The sequence below is a fragment of the Cololabis saira genome, chromosome 22, assembly GCF_033807715.1.
Source record: "Cololabis saira isolate AMF1-May2022 chromosome 22, fColSai1.1, whole genome shotgun sequence".
In the NCBI taxonomy this organism is placed as follows: Eukaryota; Metazoa; Chordata; class Actinopteri; order Beloniformes; family Belonidae; genus Cololabis; species Cololabis saira.
In genome coordinates this window covers 4,332,908-4,356,836 of record NC_084608.1, presented here as the reverse complement: position 1 = coordinate 4,356,836, position 23,929 = coordinate 4,332,908, and the positions used below count along the sequence as shown (strand labels likewise).

General features: G+C 45.4%; 1 protein-coding gene across 8 annotated transcripts in view; it reads right to left on the bottom strand.

Moving 5' to 3' along the window:
- Positions 1 to 23,929, bottom strand: part of LOC133423533 (receptor-type tyrosine-protein phosphatase mu-like) — a 258,499-nt gene that overhangs the window by 116,440 nt on the left and 118,130 nt on the right. For all 8 annotated transcript variants that reach the window (XM_061713736.1, XM_061713737.1, XM_061713741.1 and 5 more), the window contains exons 10-14: positions 15,842 to 15,995; positions 15,591 to 15,766; positions 13,035 to 13,144; positions 10,306 to 10,507; positions 7,614 to 7,716 (exon numbers count right to left, since the gene is read on the bottom strand). In XM_061713736.1, the coding sequence (XP_061569720.1) occupies positions 7,614 to 7,716; positions 10,306 to 10,507; positions 13,035 to 13,144; positions 15,591 to 15,766; positions 15,842 to 15,995 (745 nt within the window). The remainder of the gene's footprint in view (positions 1 to 7,613; positions 7,717 to 10,305; positions 10,508 to 13,034; positions 13,145 to 15,590; positions 15,767 to 15,841; positions 15,996 to 23,929) is intronic.

Genomic DNA, 23,929 nt, shown 5'->3' with positions numbered 1-23,929 from the left:
CAACGAAGCTTAAGGACTTATTACAGAGTCCCATGACACCACCCACAACTTCCTATGTCAAACCATTCAAAAGTTATGGCAGAGAAAAGTATTCTAGGGGGCGCTGTTGAGCCGTTAGGCCACGCCCATTAATGCAAACCATTAAATATCAAATTTATCGCCAAGTCTGTCTTGCATGCAAAATTTGGTGACTTTTGGAGAACTATCAAATATGGACCAATCAGATTTCAAAATGGCCGACTTCCTGTTCGGTTTCGGCCATGGCTCCAAGAGACTTTTGTTTAAGTTGTGCCATGATACAGGTGTGTACCGATTTTCGTGCATGTACATCAAACCGTATTGTGGGGCTTGAGGCACAAAGTTTTCCGGGGGGCGCTGTTGAGCCATTTTGCAACGCCCATTAATGCAAACCATGAAATATCAAATTTATCGCCAGGCCTGGCTTGCGTGCCAAATTTGGTGCCTTTTGGGGAACTATCAAATATGGACCAATCAGATGAAGGGGGGGTGCGCTTGTTGGCGTCTAGCGTCGCCACGGTAACACTTTTGAAAGAGAAAAGTAATGCGGGTGGTCGCAGGATGGAGACGCACATTTTGATGTATAACACACCTGGATGCACGTTACGGTTCGGGCCGTATTAATTCTCGAAGGAATGGCATGTATTGCTCCAAAATTACGTGATTAATTCGGAATGTTCAAAATGGCCGACTTCCTGTTCGGTTTTGGCCATGGCGCCAAGAGACTTTTCTTTTAGTTGCGACATGATAAAGAAGTGTACCGATTTTCGTTCATGTACGTCACACCGCATTGTGGGGCTTGAGGCACAAAGTTTTTTCTGCCTGAACCAATCAGATGAAGGGTGGGCGCGCTTTTTGGCGTCTAGCGTCGTCATGGTAACGCTTTTGAAAGAGAAAAGTAATGCGTGGTGTCGGAGGATGGAGACGCATATTTTGATGTATAACACACCTGGGTGCTCGTTACGGTTCGGGCCGTATTAACTGCCGAAGGAATGGCATGAATTTCGCCAAAATGACACGATTAATTCAAAATGGCCGACATCCTGTTCGGTTTCGGGCATGACTCCAAGAGACTTTTCTTTAAGTTGTGCAATGATACAGGTGTGTACTGATTTTCGTGCATGTACGTCAAACCGTATCGTGGGGCTTGAGGCACAAAGTTTTCCGGGGGGCGCTGTTGAGCCATTTTGCCACGCCCATTAATGCAAACCATAAAATATCAAATTTTTCGCCAGGCCTGGTTTGCGTGCAAAATTTGGTGACTTTTTGGGCACGTTTAGGGGGGCAAAAAGGCCTTCCTTTTGTCAGAACAATAAGAAGAAGAAGAAGAAGAATAATTCCTGCAATTACAATAGGGCCTTCGCACTGCAAGTGCTCGGGCCCTAATTAAAGCTGCAAGCAGCGATGAACGGGCCCTCGCACTCAGGGCCACCGCCCCCCATTAGCATATCAGAAATGACACCACCCACGACTTCCTATGTCAAACCATTCAAAAGTTATAGCAGAAAAAAGGGACAACCAATCAGAAGAAGGGGCGGGGCTAATTCAGGCCAATGAAGCTCAAGGACTCAATACAGAGTCAGATGACACCACCCACGACTCTCTATGTCAAAACATTCAAAAGTTATAGTGGGAAATAGGGACAACCAATCAGAAGAAGGGGCGGGGCTAATTCAGGCCAATGAAGGTCAAGGACTCCATACAGAATCTGATGACACCACCCACGACTCTCTATGTCAAACAATTCCAAAGTTATAGCAGAAAATCGGGACAACCAATCAGAAGAAGGGGCGGGGCTAATTAAGGCCAACGAAGCTTAAGAACTCATTACAGAGTCCCATGACATCACCCACAACTTCCTATGTCAAACCATTCAAAAGTTATAGCAGAAAAAAGGGACAACCAATCAGAAGAAGGGGCGGGGCTAATTAAGGCCAACGAAGCTTAAGAACTCATTACAGAGTCCCATGACACCACCCACGACTTCCTATGTCAAACCATTCAAAAGTTATAGCAGAAAAAAGGGACAACCAATCAGAAGAAGGGGTGGGGCTAATTCAGGCCAATGAAGGTCAAGGACTCCATACAGAGTCCCATGACACCACCCACAACTTCCTATGTCAAACCATTCAAAAGTTATGGCAGAGAAAAGTATTCTAGGGGGCGCTGTTGAGCCGTTAGGCCATGCCCATTAATGCAAACCGTGAAATATCAAATTTATCGCCAAGTCTGTCTTGCATGCAAAATTTGGTGACTTTTGGAGAACTATCAAATATGGACCAATCAGATTTCAAAATGACCGACTTCCTGTTCGGTTTCGGCCATGGCTCCAAGAGACTTTTCTTTAAGCTGTGCCATGATACAGGTGTATAGCGATTTTGGTGCATGTACGTCAAACCGTATTGTGGGGCTTGAGGCACAAAGTTTTCCGGGGGGCGCTGTTGAGCCATTTTGCCACGCCCATTAATGCAAACCATGAAATATCACATTTATCGCCAGTCCTGGCTTGCGTGCCAAATTTGGTGCCTTTTGGGGAACTATCAAATATGGACCAATCAGATGAAGGGGGGGTGCGCTTGTTGTCGTCTAGCGTCGCCACGGTAACACTTTTGAAAGAGAAAAGTAATGCGTGTAGTCGCAGGATGGAGACGCACATTTTGATGTATAACACATCTGGGTGCACGATACGGTTCGGGCCGTATTAATTCTCGAAGGAATGGCATATATTGCTCCAAAATTACGCGATTAATTCAGAATGTTCAAAATGGCCGACTTCCTGTTCGGTTTCGGCCGTGGCGCCAAGAGACTTTTCTTTAAGTTGCGACATGATACAGGTGTGTAGCGATTTTCGTTCATGTACGTCAAACCGTATTGAGGGGCTTGAGGCGCAAGGTTTTTTCTGTCTGAACCAATCAGATGAAGGGTGGGCGCGCTTTTCGGCGTCTAGCGTCGCCACGGTAACGCTTTTGAAAGAGAAAAGTAATGCGTGGTGTCGGAGGATGGAGACGCACATTTTGATGTATAACACACCTGGGTGCACGTTATGGTTCGGGCCGTATTAACTGCCGAAGGAAGGCATAAATTTCGCCAAAATGACACGATTAATTCAAAATGGCCGACTTCCTGTTCGGTTTCTCGACATGACGCCCAGAGACTTTTCTTTAAGTTGGGCCATGATACAGGTGTGTACCGATTTTCGTGCATGTACGACAAACCGCATTGTGGGGCTTGAGGCACAAAGTTTTCTAGGGGGCGCTGTTGAGCCATTTTGCCACGCCCATTAATGTAAACCATTAAATATCAAATTTTTCGCCAGGCCTGACTTGCATGCAAAATTTGGTGACTTTTTGGGCACGTTTAGGGGGGCAAAAAGGCCTTCCTTTTGTCAGAACAATAAGAAGAAGAAGAATAATTCCTACAGATACAATAGGGCCTTCGCACTGCAAGTGCTCGGGCCCTAATTATCCTCATTATCATATTCAAATGTATCTACATGAGGGAGGAGATCCTGCATGTGCGCTCAAATCCATGCTAATTGTGATGTTCAAAGAAACCTGCGTGCATTTTGCGTATGCAAAAATTCCACGCACGGATTCATGTTGAAATCCCACCAGCAGGAGTCAGAGTTCGCAGAGAAATACGAGCTGCACCTGAACGCAACACACTTAGTTTTCAGTGCTGTTCGTGTCCTGGGGGACGCTGGAAACAATAGTTGTGTTTTTCATGGGAACCAGGTTCAGGACAGAAGTCATATATCACCACACACACACACACACACACACACACACACACACACACACACACACACACACACACACACACACACACAGAGTCCTCGGGTGTGGACGGTGAAACTGCAGTATTGTCACATTTCCTGCTGGACAGGAAACTAATGGGGGGCAGGAAGACACACACACACACACACACACACACACACACACACACACACACACACACACACACACACACACACACACACACACACACACACACACACACACACACACACACACACACACACACACACACTGAGCCTGTACTGTTTAACTCTCCACAGAAAAACCCAGATTCAATCTCTATCCTCTTTGTCTTCTGGCTCCGTTTTTCATTTCTTTTCTTTCTTTTTTCTGTCATTCTCCCTCCTCCCACTCACATCTGTCCTTCTTTATCGCTTTTCTTCTGCTTTCTGTCTTTGACAAACCGTCTCCAATCACATTTCTCCTCGCTCGTGTCGCAGCACTTGTTGTTGTGTGTGTGACAGTAACCTGATTACAGCTGTAGGTAGCCGGGGGCAACACCTTTTGTCCTGTGATGTGCAGTGTGTGTGTGTGTGTGTGTGTGTGTGTGTGTGTGTGTGTGTGTGTGTGTGTGTGTGTGTGTGTGTGTGTGTGTGTGTGTGCAGTGTGTGTGAAGCGCCTGCAGGCCGACAAAGGCAAAGTTAAATATAAACACACCAACATGAAAATGTTTCCCCCAGCAGCATTTGCACAATCTGATGGATTTCACGTCAGCCATCGTGTCGATTAACACACTACATGTCACATACACACACACACACACACACACACACACACACACATTAGATCTCCAACCTGGCCGCTGCATAAAAGAAAAAGCAAAACCAAATTTAGATAAAATGATCCTCTTTTTCCTCTTCACACAGCAGTTCTTTGTAGTTCCAGCCGGAGCACAGGAATCTGAGAGAACCTGCATTCCTCTGGAACGTTCTCCCAGACCGGACTAAAACACCAGCACATGCTGCAGGTCGGATCATTCCCTCCTGCATCCATTCAAGTGAAAAGAAACAGGTGAGACCTGTGGACTGCAGGATACTGTACATCTGCAGCACTTCCTGTGGTGCAAGACAACAGTGAGATGAGCATCCAGTGCAGAACAGAACACCCAATCTGATCATGGAGACACAGTTCTGTCTGCGTCCGGTCTGGAGTCGTGCATTAACAATGACTACGTTTCCATGCAGTCAAAATTCGGGTTACTGTCAATATTCCGGTTACTGAAACATTGGGAATAATCTGGTTATCCCTGTATACATGGTAATTAATCATTTGGAATATCTGGATCAAACCAGCGACGCACGGAGAACATCATGACGCAATTCCTGTCATTTCTGCTTCTTCTTCCTGTATCCAAATCCAAAACAACAACAATAACAGCAGCACGGTGGATAATCAACAGCCCAGTAGAAGTGGTTTTGTTTCTTGTCCCTGTAGTTCTCCTTTTCCAGCGTCTTCCAGCGGAGCTTGATCTGGTCTGGCGTTCCTACAAATCCTGCTTCGCGCAACTTTTCTCTCACCTTCTTTTAAATCTTCTATCCCGGTACTTTCTACCGTCTACAAATGCAGAAATGTTCAGACCTGTGGCCTGTTTGTTTTGTTCTGATTCAGGGTCTAAATCGATACAGTTGTTTGGTTTTTCGTTCGTGGCGTTTGTGTTCACAAGGCAACCGTCTGTAGCGGTTCAAAGCTGTTAACAAATGCCATGAGAACCAACTGTTCTCTCATTGGTCAGAAATGAACGTGGAAGGAGTTTCCTCTTCCGTACCCCGGGAAAAACAACAACTATGGAGCATCGTAAGCGAGTGTGGCTAGTTTGTTTCTGTGTACTGTGTGGATTCTGTTCTCACTGCAATCGAACCACTCCAGGTCTGGAATGGAAGCGAGCCGAGACCAGCTCTCCTAGGAGATCTCGGCTTGCTTGTTTTGTGCCGCATCCGAGCGTGATTGCTGTGTTCCCATGTACCAAACCAACCAATCTTTAGGGGGAAACGCTCCCTGTTTCGGAACAACTGCTCCAAACGGGTCAGGGGGAAAAGCTCCCTTAAAGGTATAGTCTGTGATCGTATTCAAAAACATGTATTGTTATACTGGGTGAAATGGTCCTTCCATCCTGAGAGTAGCCAGTTAATAATGTGTTCAGAAAAAGGAAAGAAAAACATCCGACCTCTCTGACAGCTTTAATCCTGTAAAAACTCTGACCAATCTGTTTTTTGCGGTCCGAATGGCACGGATTGGTCAGAGGACCAGAGGGTCGGCAGGGGGGAAAGAACCAATCAGATGCCTTCATTTTAAGTCCCGCCCACGCCCCCCTCTGTCCCATGCACGCACTCGACACGTCTATCTGCCTCGCTTACAGGTGAATGAGACATGGGGTAGTTTTGTTGAAAATGTGCTGTCCAAAATGTCCTGGAAAACTGGACTCCTGCAAATGCCCGTCCCCAAAGTTTGTGGGGGCGTGGCTTTGGACGGAGCGCTGACGGGAGGGGGAGCAGGGGGCGGGGCTTAGAGGAGGTGCCACTTTAAAATCTTGCTCACTCTTCAAAATCAAGGACTATACCTTTAAGGCTGAGTTATGGTTCTGCGTCAAACCAACGCCGTGCCTACGCCGTCACCGTGACGCCGTCGTGAACCTTCGGACTTCTCCGTCACTCCATTTCTCCGCGGTGCAGTACCCCCCGTGACAGCTAGTTAGCGATCTTTTCCTGAATGGTTTATCCAACTTTTTCCGGTCACAGTGAATCAAAGAGATAAGGACAACTATTGTGCAGAAAACCAAAACAAAAAAAATCACACATACACAAAGAAAAGAGCGCTGAAAGTTCACGACTGCTTCAAACCGGAAACCGGAAATGCGTTGCTACCAAGCAAACCAATCACAGTTTGGTCTGTGTCGCCTCGACGCGTAGTTACAATTTTTGGGAGGTGCACGTCAGTGACGGCGTCAGTGACGGCGTCAGTGACGGCGTCAGTGACGGCGTGTGGTCTGCGTCGACGCGTACCACACGCTGTAGGTACGGCGTCGTTTTGACGCAGAAACATAACTCAGCCTTTAGTCGTCTGTGATGGCAACACAGTGATGAAAAGTCAGTTTCTTCCTTTTAATCTACTGTTTTTTGGTGTAGAAGATTCCAGGGCTGCTGGACCTTGTAGTCACCCGGCTGACACTGGACGTTTACATCCCACACACACAAACGGTGACTAAACGCCGCTGCCACCCCTACACACCCACACAAACTGATGCCAGCAACATATTCAGATGTCTGCAAATCAATAAGGATCAATACGACAAGAAAACCTCTCAGTTCAGTTGGAACAAAACATGACAAATGAATTCAGTGGCGAGATTTCTCCTCCTTCAGGAAAATCCAATTGTTTTTGCAAACTGAAGCATCTGTGTGTGTGTGTGTGTGTGTGTGTGTGTGTGTGTGTGTGTGTGTGTGTGTGTGTGTGTGTGTGTGTGTGTGTGTGTGTGTGTGTGTGTGTGTGTGTGTGTGTGTGTGTGTGTGTGTGAGTGACACATTAGCTGTTAATCCCCTGTTAATCCCTGGTGTTAGCAGCAGGCTCTGATTAGCCCCACCCGCTGATTGTTAATTAACCAAATCCCTGGTTACAGCGACGACGAGCTCAGACAGCTGTTGACATGACGACTGTTACCGAGGACACCGCCTCCCCCCGGGCTCCGGCGAGTGTGCTGAATGTTGGAGCGTTATTAACAGGGGTGCTCCCTGACGGGAGCGTGGTGACGCCCCCGACCCGTCGTGACTCTGATGCTCTGAGCGGGGGACGGAGGTGCGTTACCTGACCGGAGCTCCCCGGCTCTGGGCTGGTTTCAGCAGAACGGTGACGGTGGAGTCCGTCTGGTTCAGAGGAGACTCCTGATCGTAGGCCGGCATCAGCGGTGCTGAGGAGGAGCAGAGAGGAGGTGTGAGCACCCAGTCCTGCAGGTTTCACCCATCACATTCAACACATTCAGCCACCCGGCTGTGCTCACACCTGCTACATATGTGTGTATCGCCACAAATGGCGCTTTTCCACTAGTACCTACTCAGCTCAGCTCGACTCGCTTCCACTCGGTTCTTTTCCACTACGGGTCTAACGTGCCGAGTAGATACTTTTCTTTAACTACTCTGCCAAGGTTGTACAAAATTATTTTTCTTATTTATCCTCATCCGTTTTTTGGGGTAAATGTTCTGATGAGGCATCTACAGCTTGAGCCGCTGGCTTGAACCCATCATGCTGCTGTGCCATCTCACAAACCCATGGTTGAATGAAACCATTCAAGACAAGAGATGTTCACAGACAAATAGTGGCCCCGGTCCACCTATGGTGCTTTTCCACTAGTACCTACTCAGCCCGACTCCACTCGCCTCAGTTTGGTTCTTTTCCACTAGGGGTCTAATGTGCAGAGTACTGTATTTCCGCGACCATTCGGCGCACCGTGTGGAAAGGCGCACCCTCAGTTTTTTGTGTGATTTTTGGATTTAAAACACACATACGGCGCACCGACCGAAAAGGCGCCGTCTACACACATGGAGCGCCGCCTTACAACACACACACACGCACGCACGCGCGCACAACACACACAAATAGAGCGAAAAAAAATAAAATAAAAATAAAGCGGGAGCAAAACTTGTACTTTATTTAAGTTATTCCATTAATCAAACCCATCGAAATTTTCCTCCTCCATTTCTGCATTCATCCGAGCCTGATCGCGCTGAGACCGGTAGAACTGATCAGCTGCGACGGGCAGAGCCCGCAGCTCTCTGGCTGCGCTGAGAAGCCGAGTCATTTTCCTGCCGTGCGGCCCCTCGGAAATGATGCCGGCTTTTGCAAAAGCCCGAACAACAGTCCAGCACAGCAGACACGTCAGCCCACGCATCTACAATCCTTCAACAGTAAATGACGGAGTCCACCGACCGAGCGGCAGCCGGCGTGTCGGCGTGTGGTTCCTCCAACATTCCGGCCCGCCTCTGCGGCGCAGCTCCCCCCGGGAGCAGCGTCCGCTCCAAGAGTCCCGCCACGGAGTCGCCGCCGGGCAATCACGGGCAATTCACGCGCCCCCTTCCTCCTTTAACTTCTCATGGTGGCCTCAATTAAGTCCGCCTTATGGATCCGCGCTAAGTGGACGCAGCCCTACGCCGTAGGCTCTGGGTCGGTGTAACGTGGAACCATAAATCAGCCTTTAAATAATACAATGGGCGCATTGCGTTATTGGGCGCGCGGCACATTTAAAAAAAAAAAAAGACGTTTATATGCGCCTAATGGTCGCAAAAATACGGTAGATACTTTTTCTGTATCTATTCTGCCGAGGTTCTAAGCGGCTGAGTCGGCTGTATCTGACATCATCACACTACAGACCACCGATTGGTCGGGGGGTTGGAGTCAGACGTCTGAGTCAGGAGGAGGAAATCAGAGAAAGAGACTCTGACGGATTCTGGTTCATTTTATTCAACCAGCAACGGCAGCAAAAGTGTGTTTGGTGATCCAACTCTGAGGGTCAGATGTTCATAAACCTGGTGCTGAGGAGAGAATTAAAAAGGGATCTAGACGGAGATAAGGAACGACCAGATCTACCAGGAGCTCTGTCTCTTCATAGCTGCTCACGGCTCCAGCTGACTTTTCAGCAGCACCGAGACAAACAAACAAAATTAAAAAAAGCTAGGGGGCACAGTGGCGCAGCTGGTAGTGCAGCTGTCTCACAGCAAGAAGGTCCTGGGTTTGATTCCCCACCCTGGGCGGGGTTGGAGAAAGTTCCTTTCTGTGTGGAGTTTGCATGTTCTCCCCGTGTTCCCTTGGGTAGCTAATGTTCTCTACCCTCACAAAAACATGCAACAGTCCTGGGCTCTACTGCCCCCTCTGATGGGGTGGGAGGATCTTCCACGCACTACGTCCGGCCGGAGAAGCCCCACCCTGTCTGGTGAAAAGATGCGGCCTGCTCACTCCTGGGGTTGGTAGAGGGAGCAATGCCCAGGACTGTTACTTAGGTAGGAGCACTGGGTGATGAAAAAATCGGGGATATATATATATATATATATATATATATATATACATATATATAAAAAAACGTTGCCGCTTGAAGTTTCTCTCACTCTCATTTTTTAACTTGGTATCAAACACAAGTCACAGACCCAGCAGCACATCTATCATCTCCTCCAGGTTCTACATCTTTAGTGTTGTCTTCTTCCTTTAGATCAACAATCAAATACGTCACAGCAGCTTCACTCCAACCTCCTACTTCTGCTCCAGCTGCTGAATTGTTATGGAAAAGAAACCAGGCTGAGTTGAGTAGAGCCGAGCAGAGATGATTAGAGCCGAGTAGGTGCTGGTGGAAAAGCTCCAAAAGATGCAACACAAATACAAGTCACTCCAAGTGTTGGTTTGGATGGGACATACACCAGATCAGGGTCAGAGCTGACACCAGGATGGAGCTCTAGGTCTGGATACGGCCCTGGTTCTGGGTCTGGATCTGGGTCCAGGTGCTGTGGCATACCTGAGATCTTGGTGGTGAACTGCGTGATGACCGGAGGGCCGAAGCCTTTCACGGTGGCCGCTCTTATTGTGAAGGAGTAGGTGGATCCTGGGAAGAGGCCGGTGAACACGTGGCTCGTCTCGTTGGCCAGTTTTGAAACCTTGCCGCTCTGATTGGACAAGTCAAACTCCGTGTCGAAGGAGCTCAGAGCTTTGTAGGAGATCTGAGGAGGAGGGGAAACATCAGTGTTTAGTTGCATTAAAGGGGGATTGTGGGTAATAGAGTTGTTTCTAAAGACTAATTTCATCTCCTTGTTGTGTTAATGGTGGAGGAGAAACTTGGTTTCTATTTTATATGACATGCATTCACTAACAATGGCCAAACTCCACCAGATTTTTGTTTTATACACAAAACAATACATTTTCTTGTCAACCGAAACAGAAAATAAAGTACCAGTATCTAATTATCCACAAAGTGCAATCAATCTTAATCTCAATGACAAATTAATATCTCCACTGAGTGAGAAAGACTGAGTGTCAGAAAGACTGAGTGTCAGAAAGACTGAGTGTCAGAAAGACTGAGTGTCAGAAAGACTGAGTGTCAGCGTAATCTTTCAGTTTGAGCAACTGGAAAACATCTAAAATGGGAAAGAGCTGTTGTGCGATCGACTGTACTCATAGATTTAGCAAGAAATCTGAGTTATTGTTTTACAGACTGCTGAAAAATAAGCTTAAGAGAGACAAATGGATCGCTGCAATTCACAGAAACAACTGGATTCCAGGCACCGAAACGTGGATTTGCGGTTCCCATTTTTTATCAGGTAATGTTGGATTTTTGGGTAGTTAACGTTAAACGGTCAAATCATAAAGTTCGGTGTCCTCATCACTTTAATTTCACCAACAAATCCTGCCTTGAAGTCGGACCAAGTGTCAAGACTTTTGTACGCCTTCAAGCTTTGCTTCGTGTATTTCCCCGGCGTAGAAATTAAGTACATATAAATATCAGGAAACTGGATTCATGGCTGAATATTAATGTCCTGGTTCTTGGTAACTGTACCAAATATTAATGTCCATGGACCACTGGTTCTTGGGGTAACTGTACCAAATATTAATGTCCATGGACCACTGGTTCTTGGTAACTGTACCAAATATTAATGTCCATGGACCACTGGTTCTTGGTAACTGTACCAAATATTAATGTCCATGGACCACTGGTTCTTGGTAACTGTACCAAATATTAATGTCCATGGACCACTGGTTCTTGGTAACTGTACCAAATATTAATGTCCATGGACCACTGGTTCTTGGGGTAACTGTACGGGTCACTGTCAAGTCCAACTACTTTTAATTTAAGCCCATAATCAGCTGTTATCCCGTCTTCTCCACTAGTTGCAGCCATTTTTGCCACTCAGTGCAGTAAGGGGGCTGGTCCAGTGGGCGTCCAGTGACGTCAATGCAGACCCTCTATAGCCACACCCACTGTAAGGCCCAGTCCCAATCCCCCCCTAGTCCTACTTTTCAGCCCTACCCCTAAATTTTGCGCGTTCCCGTGAGGGTAGTGGTGTCCCAATTCCTCTTTTCACCTAGTGGTAGTGCACATATCTAGGGTAGTGTGTATGATTCTGGCCCTACGGATCGAGGGTTTTCAGATGCTGACTAGCTGACCGAGGGCCAGAAAAATTTCCCAGAAATTAGTGAATAAAATCAATATTTTGAGTTAGTTTCTGCATAAAAAATGCGTTTTGATTACATTTCTAGCAAGAAATATATATTTTACTTTCATAATATTCACTCAGTGAATGTACATAATCACTCGCTGCCCGTTGCTGAGAAGTCTTTTCAAACCTCGCCAGAATAAAGGCTGATTTATGGTTCCGTGTTACACAGAGCCTACGGCGTAGGTTACGCTGCGACGCGCGCCGTACCCTACGCCGTACCCTACGCCGTACCCTACGCCGTACCCTACGCCGTACCCTACGCCGTACCCTACGCCGTACCCTACGCCGTACCCTACGCCGTACCCTACGCCGTACCCTACGCCGTACCCTACGCCGTAGGCTCTGCGTCGATTTAACGCAGAACCATAAATCAGCTCCCAGCCGGCAGGCATCATCATCCCGAAATTTTCGGAGCAAATTTCTTAACAGGCGTAGCTACAACTGTTAGATTTCTTCTATTAAACCAACATTTATCTTCCTAAATAATTTATTTCAGCCAGCGGTAATTCTCCACAGAGCTGCAGGTTTCTCCCGGGACGACGGCGCAGGTTGACCCGGCCGTGAGCTGCTGCTGCTGCTGCTGCTCCGAGCCGGCGGCTCTTCTCCGAAAACATCGGATCAAATTTCTTAACAGGCGTTATTTGGATAAACTGAGCCCAGGTTGGGGATCTTAACGGTTACTTTTACGCCTGAAAAAATATTAAAACTTAATAAAGTGGCATATTAACAGCACTACAGCGGAAATTAAAACAGCTTTTAGCTCTGGGCTTCCTGATATGGTGTGACGTATGTGCAAACGTAACTACGCAGTCTCTTACGTACCCCAACGTAAACCACGCAGTGACGTAGCAAGCAAAATTTAGGGGTGGTGCTGAAAAGTAGGAGTAGTGGGAGTATTGGGACAGGCCCCTGGGAAGATTACAAATGTCCTAACATCTGTGGCCTCTTTTTTAGGGGTAGTGGTAGTGAGGGAGGGCTAGTGGTAGAAAGTAGGGGGTGTATTGGGATTGGCCCTAAGTGTACAGTATCTTACCTCGTACTGTCGGATGAGTCCGTAGGTCTTCACCGGTTCCCTCCAGCTCAAGCTGATCTGCTGCTCGTAGCTGCTGCCCAGGATGGAGTCCACAGGGACGGCTCCGGGAACTGAAAGCAGAACATGGATCCTGAGCGGACGGAACTAGATGTTTACTGGCATAACATATCAGAGCCGGGCCCTTTGCAGCCGCTGAGTCCCTATTATCATCATTGCTACAGCCGAGAGACAGAAGGAAATAAGCTCGGCATCCGGGCTACTATATCAACAATTTACCACAAACTCCCATGTTCTTGCTGCCAGTGTGTGTCTGTGCTTGTTTTACCTGTAGCTACCTGTAAACCTGTAAACCTGCTCCCTGACCAGGATGCATCTTCTGGGGACCCGGGGATGAATCTCTGCTAACAACGTCAGGTTCATCTCCCCCAGGAGGAGGATTAGGGCCAACAAAATCTGCGTCTAGCTTGGGCCATTTGGCTTTTTCTTGCTCCCTCTTTTCTTTTTCTTTGTGTTTTATCGCTCCATGTCTGTGTTTCTAACTCTCATGTTTAGGCTGTAGGATTACTGCTCTGTTAACAAGTGATCGATGATGACGTCGATAGACGACTGTTGATGAGGAATGATTTTACCCAAAACACATTTGGAGATTCACTTGCAATTTTTGTTTTAATGTTATTATACAATGCTTTATATCCAGGAGTGAAAGTAGATTAAAGTTATTGCTGGTACTACGGCCCCAACCTTCATGGCTTGTTCTCCTCCTACCTCCAGCTTCTTCATCCCTGAACACGCATTACATTTTTTAACGCCTGCACGGTGTAGAAATTAGAAACACAACACTGTATAGGCCTATAGCAAATGATTTATTTAAATGGTGTAAATAAAGGCCAGTCCGGACCAAGGATTGTCAAAGAATATTTTGTAAATGTTGACAAAACGTTTAAAATCATAACAATTTGTTTTGTTTCAAATTAGAATAAATTTACAGTTAAATTAATCAGCATCTTAACAGTTAACAAGTCTCTGTCTTTCAATTTTCAGAACATTGGGCACATAAATGAAAGAAGAAATGATGATGAGTAAAATGTCTCAAAATGTCTCTTACAATGAAATGGAAGAAAACTTCTCAAGCATTTTTTTCATCAAAGCAAAACACTTAAATCTTTAAAAAAAACATTACTTCAACATTTTTGCCGCTTTTTTCTTTTTTTCCTGAAACGAGGAATTAAAACCAATCACAAATATGCTGGTAATGTGTCAGCCAACCACAAAAATCTTTGGAATTTTGGTGGAATCATTTATTTTTTGTCCTTGCCCGTCGGTGCAAATGACATAAATAAAGTGCGTGGTTTGGTTGTGAAAAAATAAAAAGTAACGTTACGTGAACAATTAATCAAACGCTCCCTTCCATGCAGTGTGTGTGTTTAGGAAGTAAAGACTGGAATACGCTATTCACAAAAGCACAAATAGTGGGGTTTTACTAATACTAATATAGTAAAAATAATATATAATAAAAAACCGGTCGGGACTCAGTTAGGGTAGCAAGATTATATCGCTATTTCCATCTCTCCTCGCTGTGTCTTTGTGATAAATATATATAACTGTATGTCCAAACAAAGGCGGAGCTGAGTCATGGCTGAGCGGTCAGCGTTGCCGTCTTTGGTGTGAGAGATCAGAGTTCGAGCCCCGCTGTATGTGAAGATTATTGTCAGTAATTCGTGTTTTTTTTTCCCGGTACTGTGTACCGGCTAGGGCTGGGCGATATGGACCAAAAGTCATATCTCGATATTTTCTAGCTGAATGGCGATACTCGATATATATCGATATTTTTTCTGTGCCATAATTGGGGTTTCCCCCAAAGCATTATAGCATAGCATCTCTCTTAGCATCTCTGTTAGCATCTCTGTTAGCTTCATTTTTTTCTGAGGCAAACCCTTAAAAAAACAGTCAGTTTTAATACAAAGCCTCGTGCCAAATGTCACACAGGTTCCTTTATTAACAGAGGTCTGCACAATATCAAAATGTATAAAACAAATTAAATAAAAATAAACTGCCTGCATATATAAAATAAAAATGCTTCTTGAATAACATAAAACAAATATCCCTTTCCTGCATAACAATTAAATTAAAATACACTGCAATTAATACAATGCAATTAATACAATGTAGACTTTTCCACTGAGGTTGACAGTTGTGCAAATAACAAAACATTTTTGCAAATCTCAAATAAAACATTCAAGTCAATTTGTCACAAAATAAGCTATATCAAAATCATAAAAAAAAAAAAAAAAAAAAAAATAATATTCTCGATATAAACGATATTGTCTCGTACCATATCGCGTTTGAAAATATATAGATATATATTAAAATCTCGATATATCGCCCAACCCTAGTAACGGCACTGAATCTTTTGGTGGTACGGAGTACCGGATCGTACCGGCTTACTTTCACTCCTCTTTATACCTAATATGAACCAAGTGGTGCCACAAAAAAAATAAGAAAAATCTCGTGGGTGGGGCCTGCTGAAGCCCCACCCCTTTACTGAGGCTCTCTTACCGTCCTCGTCCGTCAGCACCAGCAGCTCCGCGCTCTCCTTGCGGCCCTCGGGGTTCCTCAGGATGAGTCTCAGGCTGACGTTGGTGAACGGTGGGAGGTTCCGGACGGTGTGTTGTGGCACCGTGCTCAGAGTGTCGTACACCACCTCCTCCCGCACCTCTTCCTTCACCGGCTCCCTGCAGCACACGGGAGTTCAGTTTCACTCGTATGCCCCTGCGTTAGTCTACGTGCCGGCCCCTCCCCCTGCGTACCTGCTGGGGGGCCCCGCAGGCCTGTAGCGGTACTGCGCCGTCAGGTTGTAGCTGTAACAGCGAGTCACGTTGTATCCAAACGGCTCCCATCGAATGGTCACCTGTTTGGACTGAATGTCGACGACCTCGAGACGCTGGGGGCCGTTCATGGGGTCTGACACACAGATAAACACACAGAGAAACACACAGAGAAACACACAGATAAACACACAAACACACGATCAGCGGTTGTTCTTTACACCGTAGTCAGAACCAGTGCAGAACCAGTGCAGAAGTGGCCAAGAACAAAAAAAATGTCAAGGTGTATCAGTGTTGAAGGGGTGAAACTGTGGAACCGCCTGGACGAGGAACTAAAAAAAAGTAGCTCAATTTACAAATTTAAAAAAAATTATGAATCTAAAATAATAGATAAATATCACTGATATAAATTATCTTGATATTAAATATCCAACTGTCTAAATTAGGCTGTTCTTAATCGTGAGTGACCACATTTATTTTCTTCTCTTCTTTGTTCATTTTCTTTGTTTTGTTCGTTCATTTTCGTTTTCTTCTTATTAGTATCTTTTTTCCTTTTCTGTAGTTCTGCCTTTTGTTGAAAAGGATAGGCAAAATAAGCCATGAGGCTTCAGCCTATACCTTTTTGGTCAAAAAAAAAAAAAAAAAAAAAAAAGGAAATGTGTGTGTGTGTATATATATAATATATATATATATATATATATATATATATATATATATATATATATATATATATATATATATATATATATATATATATATATATACACCTGTGTGTATACATATGCAGTGTGTATATGCAAAAATCTTTAATGTAAATGACCAAAACAAAATAAACTAAACTAAACTAAAAAGTGTGCTAGCATCCATGTATTGTGTATTTGAAGTTTTTACGGAACAGTTTTCCTGCATGAGGTTGATTAAACAGTTGCGGATTTAAATGTTAATTAAGTATTGTGAGTTAAATTGAATTGATATTGCGGAAGCTAAATATACTGAATATTTTCCAAGTTCCTCATTGTGCTTTTACTGAAAAGTAGATTTGAAAGTGGGAAGCAGGAGGTCATGTTTCTTAACTGTTTGGAAACCACAGAGCTTGTTAGTGAAGGAAATATATCCTTTAACAGACAAAGTTCCAGAGTAGAAAGAACAGCTTGGAGTTGTTGGTGAGTTGGGTACAAGGAGGCAGCTTGTCCAGGTCTTAGGGTTCCAACATCAAATATGTTTAATATCGTCACTGATCATTGGGGTTGTCTCATTCAAATGGACCCAACAGTGTTGTGATGTGCTGTAAACAATGATCCGGCAAGAGTCCAAGTCTCACTGTCACATAAAACACCGGCTCATGGTTTTCAGGGTAGACACTTGTTAGCCTTTTAAATCTCTCTAAAGTTTTTGCAGAGTTTGTGTTTGGTCTAGAGTCCTGAGTCTCAGACCAGGGACAAAGAGCTGGGTCTCAGACCTATGTCCAATAACAGAGGCTCAGACCTGGGTCCAATACCAGAGTCTCAGACCTGGGTCCAATACCAGAGTCTCAGACCTGGGTCCAATAACAGAGTCTCAGACCTGGGTCCAATACCAGAGTCTCAGACCTAGGTCCACTACCGGAATCTCAGACCTGGGTCCAATAACACAGTCTCAGACCTGGGTCCAATAACGGAGTCTCAGACCTGGGTCCAATAACGGAGTCTCAGACCTGGGTCCAATACCGGAATCTCAGACCTGGGTCCAATAACAGAGTCTCAGACCTGGGTCCAATAACGGAGTCTCAGACCTGGGTCCAATACCGGAATCTCAGACCTGGGTCCAATAACAGAGTCTCAGACCTGGGTCCAATACCAGAGTCTCAGACCTAGGTCCACTACCGGAATCTCAGACCTGGGTCCAATAACACAGTCTCAGACCTGGGTCCAATAACGGAGTCTCAGACCTGGGTCCAATACCGGAATCTCAGACCTGGGTCCAATAACAGAGTCTCAGACCTGGGTCCAATACCGGAATCTCAGACCTGGGTCCAATACCGGAATCTCAGACCTGGGTCCAATACCGGAATCTCAGACCTGGGTCCAATAACGGAGTCTCAGACCTGGGTCCAATACCGGAATCTCAGACCTGGGTCCAATAACGGAGTCTCAGACATGGGTCCAATACCGGAATCTCAGACCTGGGTCCAATACCGGAATCTCAGACCAGGGTCCAATAACGGAGTCTCAGACCTGGGTCCAATACCGGAATCTCAGACCTGGGTCCAATAACGGAGTCTCAGACCTGGAGCCCAGAATGGGATCTCAGACCAGGGACAAGAGCTCAGTCTCAGACCTGTGTACACAAGACCGGTACAGTGAAACTGCGAATGGCTCATTAAATCATACTCAGGGACCCAGACCTGAGTCTCAGACCTGGGACCCAGATCTGAGTCTCAGACCTGAGTCTCAGACCTGAGTCTCAGACCTGAGTCTCAGACCTGGGACCCAGACCTGAGTCTCAGACCTGAGTCTCAGACCTGAGTCTCAGACCTGAGTCCCAGACCTGAGTCTCAGACCTGAGTCCCAGACCTGAGTCTCAGACCTGAGTCCCAGACCTGAGTCTCAGACCTTCAAAACCACCACGAATCTTTGACTGAAAGTGACAAAAACGAACTTCAACTGAGCAGAGACACAAAGGGATGGAAAGGAGGGAGATTAAAGGAAGCCTGACACACACACACACACACACACACACACACACACACACACACACACACACACACACACACACACACACACACACACACACACACACACACACACACACACACACACACACACACACACACAGTTTTTATAGTGGCCAATCTAAGTGCTGTATTTCAACATGACAGACAGCGATCCACTCAGAAAGAGAATGATAGATGAGAAGAGGAGAGAGCAATTTCTCGTTACAAAACCCCACAGTATGTGTGTGTGTGTGTGTGTGTGTGTGTGTGTGTGTGTGTGTGTGTGTGTGTGTGTGTGTGTGTGTGTGTGTGTGTGTGTGTGTGTGTGTGTGTGTGTGTGTGTGTGTGTGTGTGTGTGTGTGTGTGTGTTCAGGTGTTTTCTGCAGCCAGTGAACAATGCCTTTCCTGTTCTTTGTCGTCTTTCATCTGAGTGTGAGTGGCTGATTGTCGCTCCACAGAAAACTTCTCTTCCTGTTATTGAGCTGAGTACACACACACACACACACACACACACACACACACACACACACACACACACACACACGCTTTTGGCTTCAAGTCAAACACAATAGGAGCACTTGTGCGTTTCTGCACCTCGTTTGTACGATGAAAGAGAGACAGAGAAGTAAATGGACGTCACACACAAACACACACACACACCTGTACAAAAATATGGACACCACTGCTGCTTCAACAAGGGTTGGGGGTCAAGGTGAGGGGAAGGGGACTGAGCTGGATCCTATTACCCATAATTCCCCGGGGGAATCACAGCCATCTGAATGTACCTGTGTGTTTCGTCCCCTCATGAGGACTTCTTTAGGTTGAATCGCTGACCTTATTGGGACCCAAACCCGGTCGGGATGAGGCAGGACGTCCTTTATGGGATACTGGTTAGAGTCACTACTCAGATTGGGAGGGTCCGGCATTGGGTTATCCCGCCAAACCCAATGGAAGTCAATGCATTGTCCTAATGATGTCATCGGCAACATGAGAAAAGAAGCTTCCCAGACCAACCAAACATGTTGATGCAGATTTCCTGTCTGTGGTGTTGACGCATCAGAGTGCGTCTGGGAGACGGAGGAGTTTCACTCAGGAAATACTCCCTCCCTCACACCGCCACGGTGTTGACGGAGAGGCACAACTTGGACCATAGCACTTGCTAGATCCTCCAAAATTAATGAAGGTCCATGGAGCTGATGAAGTTTACACACAGGTAGATTTGTATTCCTTCTAGTTGTATTGTGTTCATTATGTCTTCAGATAGATATCCTAAAGTTTCTTTTTTCCAGACAAAGTTCCGACTTCTTACCCTCAATCTAACAGTTTCGGTGGTTCTCCCGCCTTCCTCAGAGTGTCACGTGATGGGAAGTGACAACGTCCTTATCAGCTGTTTTTACTATGAGGGCGTGGCCGACCTGTCAAACCTGGCAGGTCGGCCACGCCCCCCGCTGTCATCCCTCCAAGATGCTGGTCCATGTGTGAGAGAGAGCATGTACGCTCCCTCATCCCTGTTCATCGTTTGTTGTCCTTGTTTCCTTATTTCTATGGCCTCCATAATCCAGCGCTGGTGTCTTTTGTCCTCAGTGTGGATGACTCTGGCTTTGTCCCAGTTCATGATATGATTTTCCCTTTTGCAGTGGTCTGTTATGGCTGACTTGTGGGTCTCTTGCAATGCCTTCTCTTTTATTGCTCTTGTTTTAATTTTTTCCGTCTCCTTCTCGCATTCCTTTTGATGTTCTTTTCTCCTCGTGTTGAAACTTCTTCCCGTTTCTCCGTTTTCTCAAACTTGGCAGGTTGGCCACGCCCTCATAGTAAAAGCAGCTGATAAGGACGTTGTCACTTCCCATCACGTGACACTCTGAGGAAGTCGGGAGAACCACCGAAACTGTCAGCATCATGTTGGTCTGAACCAGAGCAGCTGGTCCAGTTCAGGACAGAGATCCAGAAGATCCTCTTGGTACCTGAACCAGCTGATGATCCAGATCCTGGACCAGCAGATCAGTGTGGTGCCTGAAGACTCGCTCCTGGTCCTGCATCAGCAGGTTCCTCTAACGGAGCCAAGGCTGACATTGTGATTGACAGGTTCCATCGTTGTGATTGACAGGTTCCATCATTTAGCTCCTGCCTTCATATGATCATGTGGTAGATGGTGAGATTGTTGCAGCTCCACTCGTGTGTAACTTATCTGGTAATGTGGGGACTGTCGTGTCCTTCAGCTGCAGACTGTGAAAATATGGGAAACAATATCACAGGATGAAAGAGGGTATGGGTTGGAAGTCCCAAAGTAAAGGTAGGAGATACTTCCTCATGTAATGGAGAATAAAATAGCAAAGATCTTGTGGGAATTTCAGATCCAGAACAATAAAATAGTGATGGCTAACCAACTGAAAATAGTGGTGGTCAACTCCAGAAGAGAGCAGCGGTGATTGACATGGCAATCCCAAGAGACAGCAATATCAAGAAGAAAGAACAGAAGAAACTGGAGAAGAACCAGGGGTTGAAGGAAGAGATAGAGAAGATCTGGAAGGTGAAGACAGCAGTAGTGTCTATAGTAGTTGGACAGCTTGAAGCTGTGTCCTCCAAGCTGGGAGTGTGGCTCCAGCAGATCCTAGGAACAGCGTCAGAGATCCAGGTCCAGGAGGGCACAGTCCCAGGAACAAGAAAGATACTGTGCAGAACCCTCAAGGCCCAGACCTCTGGTAGAGGAGCCAAGCTCGAAAACCGGATTTTAGCTTGTTGAACGTAAGGATTTATGTTTGTTATTTGGCATCAGAATCAATATGGATGTTTCTTGGATTTTCAGCCATTTTACGCATCAGTGTCGATTTCAGCTCAGCTAAAGTCATCAATGTTTCAAAGACAAATAATAAACCGATTGCCTGGAAAATTAATAATGACAGTAATTAGTAGCTGCAATGATTTGTAACTGCATTATGATGAATTATGCCTATTGCATAAGTTGTGTTATGAATCAGTCCCTCTGGGGTTTCACAGCTGGTTTTATTCAGGATTGTTTCAGTTCCATTTTCTGGCTGTTTGTTCAAGTAACTTGTTTGTACAGAAGCTGTGTTGAATTAATCAAAACCTCAAGAAATCCAATTGAATTTTTTTTTTGGCGGGGGGGGGGGCATTCTAAAGTAAAGGTGTGTTCTTTTCAAAAGCCACAACTAAAAACACAGCACTATGAAATCTGCAGCTGCAGCTCTGATGAATTGAAGTCCAGGGGCCTCGTGTACACAAACGTGCGGCGCACAAAAAAACGTGCGTACGCCACTTTCTACGCTCATGGTCGTTTGTTTGAAAAGTGATTTGAACGTAGAAAGTTGCGGTCTTCCACGCACAAATCATGTCTGGCGTACGCACTTTTCTGAGGTTTTGTCCATTGGCGACGCTCACTGGTGATGCAGTGAAGTCCAGAATATGAGGAAACGTAACATCAACAATAAGTTCACGACAGTCTCCACATCACCAGATAAGTTACACAAGAGTGGAGCTGCAACAATCTCACAATCAACCACATGGACAAATTAAGGTAGGCGCACAACGATGGAACCTGTCAATCACAACGATGGAACAATCCCAATGGCAGCCTTGGCTCCGTTAGAGGACACTGCTGATGGCAGGATCTTTGAGGGGTTCTGTATCATCTTTGTGGAGATCTTGACTCATCTTTGAAGTTCTGTCTTATTCTTTGTCAGGGTGTTGACTCATCTTTGAGGGATTCTGACCAATCTTTTTGCAGGGGTCTTGATTCATCTTTGCAGGGTTCTGACTGATCTTTGAAATTCTGTCTAATATTTTGTGGAAGTCTTGACTCATCTTTTGAGGTTTTGACTCATCTTTTGTGGAGGTATTGACTCATCTTTAAGGAGTTCTGGCTCACCTTTGCAGGGTTTGACTAATCTTTGAGTGGGTCTTGAGTAAACTTTGAGGTGTTCTGACTCATCTTTGAGGGGGTCTTGACTCCTCTTTGAGGTGTTCTGACTCATCTTGGAGGGATTCTTTATGGAGGTCTTGACTCATCTTTGGAAGTCTTGACTCATCTTTGGAAGTCTTGACTCATCTTTAAAGTTCTGTCTCATTTTTGTGGAGGTCTTGACTCATCTTTAAGGAGTTCTGACTCATCTATTGTGGAGGTCTTGATTCATCGTTGGAGGTCTTGACTCATCTTTGAAGTTCTGTCTCATTTTTGTGGAGGTCTTGACTCATCTTTAAGGAGTTCTGACTCATCTATTGTGGAGTTCTTGATTCATCTTTCGAGGTCTTGACTCATCTATGGAGGTCTTGACTCATCTATGGAGGTCTTGACTCATCTTTAAGGAGTTCTGACTCATCTATTGTGGAGTTCTTGATTCATCTTTGGAGGTCTTGACTCATCTATGGAGGTCTTGACTCATCTATGGAGGTCTTGACTCATCTTTAAGGAGTTCTGACTCATCTATTGTGGAGGTCTTGATTCATCGTTGGAGGGTCTTGACTACTCTTTGTGGGGTTCTGACACATCTTTGTTGAGGTCTTAACTCATCTTTGAAGTTCTGTCTTATCTTTTGTGGAGGTTTTGACTGATCTTTGGGGGTCTTGACTCATCTTTGAAGTTATGTCTCATTTTTGTGGAGGTCTTGACTCATCTTTAAGGAGCTCTGACAAATCTTTTGTGGGGGTCATGAGTCATATTTTCAGGGTTCTGATTCATCTTTTGAGGGGCTTTTGACTTCTTTTGACTCATCTTGAAGGAGTTCTGACCCATCTTTTGCTGGGTTCCGACTCATCTTTGCAGGGTTCTCACTAATATTTGAAGTTCTGTCTCATCTTTGTGGGGTCTTGCTCATCTTTGCGAGGCTCTGACTCATCTCTGTTGGGGTCTTGACTCATCTTTGTGGGTGTTTTGGTCATTTCTGAGGGGTTCTGACTCCTATGAAGTGGCCTTTGGTCTGGATTTTGTAGGTTTCCTTGTCCCACGACCCATCTTAAACTCTTGAAATCTTGGAGTCTTGGACTGAAGACTACAATGTGCTGCCTTTTCTGAATTTTCTGACACAGCTTCTCTGGTCTGGACTTGTTTTCACCTTCCTGTATAATTGTATGATGTGTGTCAGGCTCAGTCCTGGGGCCCGATTCACAAAACATTCTTGAGGAAAAAAAATCTTCTTAAGTGTCATTTCTTTCTTAAGTTCAGTCTTAAAAAGAAAAAAGAGAAGAAGTCATATTCTCCAAAAAGTATTTTCTCAACTTTCTTCTTAAGTTTCTTCTTAAGAAAAAAAAAAACTAAAAGTTCTCAAATTTGAATCACTTTTTTCTTAACTTTAAGACAACCTTGACCTGTCTTAAAATGTCTTCTGTGAAAAGGTAAGACTCTAATATCACCTTTTTCAACACAT